The sequence below is a fragment of the Mytilus californianus genome, unplaced genomic scaffold (genome assembly GCF_021869535.1).
Source record: "Mytilus californianus isolate M0D057914Y unplaced genomic scaffold, xbMytCali1.0.p SCAF_6, whole genome shotgun sequence".
Classification (NCBI taxonomy): Eukaryota; Metazoa; Mollusca; class Bivalvia; order Mytilida; family Mytilidae; genus Mytilus; species Mytilus californianus.
The window spans coordinates 116,156,543-116,163,947 of record NW_026262712.1 but is presented as its reverse complement, the minus strand read 5'-3'; the positions used below and the strand labels follow the sequence as shown (position 1 = coordinate 116,163,947).

At 30.8% G+C, this 7,405-nt stretch overlaps 1 protein-coding gene across 1 annotated transcript in view; it reads right to left on the bottom strand.

Annotated features, from left to right (window-relative positions):
* Positions 1-6,992: 6,992 nt before the first annotated feature.
* The window catches only part of LOC127706740 (uncharacterized), a 98,618-nt gene continuing 98,205 nt past the window's right edge, over positions 6,993-7,405 (bottom strand). Inside the window, exon 5 of the mRNA XM_052211399.1 lies at positions 6,993-6,997. Coding sequence (XP_052067359.1) covers positions 6,993-6,997 — 5 coding nt within the window. The remainder of the gene's footprint in view (positions 6,998-7,405) is intronic.

Below are 7,405 nucleotides of genomic sequence, written 5' to 3'. Positions count from 1 at the left end.
TTAGAGGTAAAACTATCTCGTATTCTAGTTACAAGAGAAAACAAAGGGATATAAAGGAAAAAAAACTTTTACAAGAAACTGAATTTTTAGAAGCTGCTTTAAATGAAAAATCATGGCAAATATTAGCAAGTAAGAAACAAGAATTAGAAATGATAAGAAAAGAAAAATTGAGGGGTAGAATTATACGGTCTAGAGTTAAGTGGGTCGAGGAAGGTGAAAAACCATCAAAATATTTTTGTGGGCTTGAATCAAAAAATTTTACAAACAAACTTATCCCAAGAGTAGAGTTAGAAGATGGGAAAGTTGTTGTTAACCAGTTTGATATCTTGAAGGAGGTTAAAACATTTTATGAAAATTTATACAAGAAAAGGGAGGTAAATTGTTGTAAAGCCAGTGATTTGGAAAGGGATCTAAAAGATTGTAATTTTAATAAATTATCTGTAGAGGAACAGATGAGTCTAGAAGGGGAGATAACTATTGATGAAGCAAGTTGTGTTTTACAAAAGATGAATAATGATAAATCACCTGGATCGGATGGTTTTCAACTGAATTTCTTAAGTTTTTCTGGAGAGATTTAAAATCATTTGTTGTAAAAGCATTTAACGATGGATATATTATTGGGGAATTATCAGTTACTCAAAAATAAGGGATTATAACATGTCTGCCAAAAGATAATAAACCAAGACATTTTCTTAAAAATTGGCGACCTATATCATTATTAAATACTGTTTACAAAATTGGTTCAGGAGTTATAGCTAGTAGATTTAAAAAAGTGTTATGTAAACTGATTGATCTTGATCAGACTGGTTTTATTAGTGGGCGTTATATTGGGGATAATATCAGTTTACTCTATGACATTTTACAATTTACTGAAGGAAAGGACATACCTGGTTTATTACTTTTGATTGACTTTGAAAAAGCTTTTGATACTATTTCTTGGGATTTTCTTTATAGTGTTCTAGAATTTTTTTATTTTGGAGAAAACATTATAAACTGGGTTAAAGTGTTCCACAAAAATATTTCATCTGCTGTTAATCAAGGAGGTAACCTTTCAGATTTTTTTAAGGTAGGACGTGGTTGCCGTCAAGGTGATCCTTTATCACCTTATCTATTTATACCGTGTGCAGAAATTTTAGCAATCAGAATTCGGGGAAATAAAAAAATTTGTGGAATAAATGTGACGAGAGTAGAACATAAGTTATCACAGTTTGCCGATGATACATCATTAATTTTAGACGGAAGTGAACAGTCTCTTAATGAAGCATTAATTGAATTAGATTGGTATGCTAAACTTTCTGGGCTAAATATTAATTTCACAAAAACGCAAGTAGTTTGGATTGGAAACAAAAAATATAATAATGATGTTTTATGTCCTGAAAGAAAATTATCCTGGGGTAAAACGGATTTTACTTTACTGGGAATTCATTTTGATGTAGATTTAGATAAAATTGTTGATATAAATTATGAGCAGAGACTTTTGGTCATAAAGAAATTAGTTAAAACTTGGTCTAGAAGAAATCTTACTGTTATTGGTAAAATAACTGTGGTAAAAACTTTAATTCTACCCGTCTTAAATCATTTAATAATCTCATTACCAAATCCTAGTGATGCGATTATAAAAATGATTAATGAAATTTGTTACACCTTTATTTGGGATTCACCTGTGCACAGGATAAAGAAAGAAATATAACAAAAAAATTATTGTGAGGGAGGTTTAAAAATGATCAATCTTAACCTATTTATCATAGCTTTGAAATCAACATGGGTTAGAAAACTTTTTCGTTCAGAATGTAAATGGAAAAATGTATTTTTGTCAACAGTAAATAGAGATAGACTATTCAAATGTGGAAACGGATATTTATCCCAAATTAAAAATAATGTAAAAAACAAATTTTGGAAGGATGTTTTTGATGCATGGGATATGATTATTACTAAAGAAGAAACCCATACATGGGATCATCTTTTGTCAAGTTCATTGTGGTTTAATAGATGTATAAAAATTGGTAATAAATCAGCTTTTTATGTAGAATTGTTTAACAAAGGTATTTGTTCCATAAATGACATTATGTCTGAAACTGGAAAATTTCTCTCCAATGCCCAGTTAAAGGAAAATTTTGATATTGAAGAAAATGCTATGAAATATAACAGTATTATTTCTGCTGTTAAAAAAGCAGCAAAAATTTATGCTGTTGATGATTATAAGTTATTGGCTCCATTTATTCCATCCTTTTTGAAAATTCTGTTGAGAAGCTCAAGGGGAACAAAAGATATGTATTCAATACTAATCAAGAATAATATTATATCAAATGGGCATGAAATTATAAATTGTGAAAAAGGGGAATGGAAAGAAATTTTTAGACTACCTTTTGTAGTGACAAATAATACCAAATTGCAATGGTTACAGTATAGAATCAATCAGCGTATTTTAGGAACAAACAAATTATTGTCTAAAATAAAAATAATGGATAACCCAAATTGTACATTTTGTCAAAAAGAAGATGAAACAATTGAACACTTGTTTTGGAATTGTGAGATTGTACAAATATTTTTAAATGAAACTAAACATTGGTTTCTTTCAAATGGTATAAGTATTCCCTTTACTTTTCAAAATTGTATTTTTGGAGATATCTCAAAAGCTTTTAGTAGAAATGTGACCAACCTAATTTTTCTGCATATCAGACATTATATTTTTAGTTGTAAATACTTTAAGAGAAGACTTACATTATTTGGAGTGCAAAAGAAAATACAGGATCTTTACTGTATTGAGAAACACATTGCTGTTAAAAACAAGAAACTGGAAATTTTCGATGAAATGTGGAATACTTTCACTATATTATTTGACAGTTAAATAAATAAATGTACAAACATATAGAAGCAAACTTTTATGTTTAAATTTGAAAGAAATAGGATAGGATGTTAAATTAAAATTCATCTAGGCAAAACTTTTTTTCTTTTTTTTTCTCTCTAATTATCAGTTCTCTTCAATATCTGGTCTATAATGCAGAACTCACTATGAGTTTTTGTATCTATTTTTATATATATATATATATCTGTATGTTTTGGTATTTAAAGTATATTTAATTTTAAGCTATTTAAATTGTTAAGGAACATCCAAATTTTTATTTCTGTTATGATATGTATTTTTATTTTATTATGTCATTATAATGAGTAAATTACTAACAAATACTAATATCTGCATATATATGTTATTTACTAATGTTAACGAGGCCGGGATAAGGTACTGGTATTCGATGTATTCAATTAACAAATGTACAGATTTCAATAAAAAAAAAAAAAAAAAAAAAAAATAATAATAAGATCTATTTTGTTACATCTTGTGATCCGTTTATTTGGCAATTGCCAATGGCAGTCAGCAGGGTTTAAGAACATCAGTTGTTCGACCTGCTGGTCAAATGCGTTTTGTTAAAATATACTTTTTCACTCATTTGGTCTTTTGGAAAATATTGTTTGTGCTGTATTTAGACCCCTCTACCAAGAAATTAGTTTTGCATGCACACGTATAAAAATTGCGGTTTTTATCCAACGCAATCATAGGTTTGAACGTTGTTTTCAATTTAGACTTGTATATATATATATATATATATATATAATTTGTCTAAACAACAGCCCAATAATGTTAGATCTGTCAATTTGCGGAAGCAAATTTTTTGTTTTTCCCTGGCCGGGATTCGAACTCATACTACTGATATATCGTGGCACCAAATCACCTTGCACTATGTCCGACGCGCTAGACCACTCGACCACCTAGGCTCTATAAAAATAAAGCTTTCGGTGGCCGGGTGTTACCTTTCCTCGTCAGTTTTTATCTAGCGTCGTAACACAGTACATGATATATAAGGCATGAAGATGGAATTGCGAAAGATTAGCTGAATTATCTATTGTAAAGGATCCTACAAATTAATGTAAGATGCAGTCACAGAAATAATTATATTATAAGTACGTCTGAACCAGTGACGACGCTACAACAGATTTTATCCATCGGATCACCAGCAGTGATGGTGATACAAGGCTGAAAATACATTCTGTATATATAATTCGTCTAAACAACAGCCCAACAATGTTAGATCTGTTAGATATATATATATATATATATATAATATGTAACTATCTAAATAACTAAGGGCAGCGGAACGGTCAAACATTAAAATTGGTGGGAAATACTTGATTCGTCATACCTTTGGTAATATTAAGTTAAGTATTAAGTCAACACAAACCTGCTATTATAGATGATGTTATAATAAAACTAAGATACAATGTTAAATCCATCATTTAATCCTCTATAAACGTCATGTCGAGAATACATGGAAATCTTTAAGGAAGTTAATGTTAATACGTACAAAAGGATATATTTCCTGTGGTTTAAAGTATTTAAAGAGCATATCGAGTGGTTGTATCTTTATGTACTATAACTCCAAACATGTGAACAAGTGACTAACATTTTTAGACCTTTATATGTACAATCGAAGCTGTTTTCTGCAGTTTCAATGAACTCATTTTAACGAACATTTGAATTAAAATTGAAACAAATCACACGTTAAAAAATAATTTAAATTCTACTAAACTTATTATCAGGAATGTAAGACATTAAGACATTTCATTTTCAATCGTTTTTTTTTTTTTGTCTTTTAATTTATTTACTGTCGGACTGGAGCCTCTCAGACGACGGTTACTTAAAAATCACGTTTTGCGACAAAAGCCGCACTAAACAATGCAAAAACTGTTAAACGGCATCGTGTAGGAAAATGCAAGACTCTAAACTCTTGCTTTTTCGCGTTCAACAACAACGTTTTCACATTTGAAGTTCTCAATTATTTTGTTTTTGTATTCACAAGCTGGCGTTTTGAACAAAGACAATGATAATTATCATTATATTGACCATCCGAAGGGCCGATACATTGTAATGTTTCAGTATTTTTGTGATTTACTTTTTAATGGGTTAAAGTGTTGTCAATTCTCACAGTACAAATTTTCTCTCTCCACAAAATTACCTATGCGTGTCAATGAAGAGCTGACATTTTATTATTTAAAAAAATATCAACAAACATACTGAATTCCTAGGGAAATTTAATAAGAGGGAAAATCCGTAAAACCTGATAAAATCAACCGCTTGGCTATATCAACCATCGGAAAAAATGCGTTCAACCTGGGTGTATTAATACAAAATTACTTGATACCGAATATGCACATCTTTGTCAATTTGCATATTACTTTCAAATTACCTTATCAAAGGCTGAAGAGCAATCAACGATAATAAAACTGTCAAATTTCGCTTGACGAACCGTCGACCACCTAATCCACGAGCAGATAATCTTATACTAATGAAAAATACACTTTTTTTAGTCACTTAAAGTATTTCTAGTATCAGCATGGAATTTGTATGAAGCTAGTAAGTTATTTTTGTATTTTATATTCTGTTTTTGAGCTTTACCTTTTCCCCCGTTGTTAGTAAAGGTTCATTTATGTTCTCCTTCGCTATGTTCATACGAACATAAAGATTGTCTCAATAATACGTAAATAAAACAAAAAGCAATGTGGGATGAGAAATTGCACTGATCAGTTTAATATTAATAAATTGTGACAATTCTGTAAATCATGGTCTCCAAATCTCCGAATAAATGGTAGGAAATCTACAAATACAAAAATGTTCAATCAGAAAAAGAGATAACTCTATTTAATAACATAACATATCATGAATGCAAAATATACGTGTCGATCTGATCAGTGATTTTTTCTCGACAAGAGAAAAGGCGCGAAATTGAAAGATATATATGTATGAAAACCGAATTAACGAGTCTAGGCGTATGCAAATATTTATACGCCAAATTAAGGAATGAATTTATGTTCTCCTTCGCTATGCTCATACGAACATAAAGATTGTCTTAATAATACGTAAATAAAACAAAAAGCAATGTGGGATGAGAAATTGCACTGATCACTTTCGACAAAAACAAAGGAAGGTAGGATCTTCTAATCACCAAATTATAATCCCAAATTTTGAGAAATTTTAAGACTATTTTCTAAATTTTCTTTAATGTAACCATCTTTAGCCGTGTCTGTCTTCTATCTACCGTGAGCTTTCAAAAGCCTGTCGGGAACAGAATTACTAGCAGCTGCTGTAGCACCTCCGCTCCTTAAACTATGTAAGCCAAATAGAGATCTATTTAGACCTATGTCAGAAAGTGCATCTAGAACAAATTCCCTAGTTCGAGTGTAAGATAAAGGCCTATTCTTGCAGACTAGTTTGTGCTTATCAATAGACTTGAAGTACGACAAAGCTCTAAAGATGTATTCGTCGCTTCCAACGGGCAAACTTGCAACGCGAAAATATTTCTGTAACATAGAAACTGGACAAAGGTCAGTGCTAGTAGTGTTACCCTGTCGATATCTATCCGTCTTACTTTTTTAAATGTTAATTTTTAGATGAGAATCGTTGAACGTTAAATCAGGAGATCGGATGTGTGCCAACTCATCGTATCTTAGAAACCCGGAAAAATCTAACAGCATCATAGCACAGATCCTCAACCCTGGCAAATTGTTATTTTTGTCGAATTTTGCAATAATACTCTGCAAAATCGATGGGGTGAAGGGTTCTTTCCTTTTCAAAGGTTTAGATAACAATCTTATGCCACCTTCTAATACCATGTCTAGTAATTTGTCATTTAATATACTGTCGTATAGATTAAGATCAATGTTCCCACCTAATTGAATAGTACGCTGCGTTTAAAACGGCAGTGGAAACTCCAGATTGAATCAAGTAGTTAAGATGAATAGCAAAAGTACAAACGGTGGTAGTCAAAAACGGCAGATTGTACTTTAAGCACCAGTATTTGAATCTTTTAAAATATCCTTTATATTTCTTCAAAGTATTTTCACTTTTTGAAGCAGTAACTACTGAAGATAAAGAAACTGTTAGAGCTTTCAAGTCAGGATTTGAAAAATGTTTTAAGGATTCCCAATGCGAATGTTTGAATCTAACCTGAAAAATAGATTTAAATGAAATTAATCATATTTAAAAAATCGTATAGTGAAATACTATATGTAAATTAATTTATTCAGAGATAATCTCAATTTTGATATACTAGTATACTAACAGACTGAATGTGTTTAGATAAAGATATAACAAAATTAAACTTAATGACATTTTTGAGAGGGCCCAAACGGGACTTATTTTTGTAAAATTCGTCAAAACATGATAAAATAAAGTAATGCCCAAACGGGACTTTAGTCATGCGTGCGAGAGGCCCAAAACGGGACTTATCTCTGCCGAATCAAACCGAACAAAATAAAACAAAATAATTCCCAAACGGGACTTTGGTGTATGCGTGGTAGAGGGCCCAATCGGGACGTATCTCTTCAAAATAAAGCAAAACAAAACAAAGCCCAA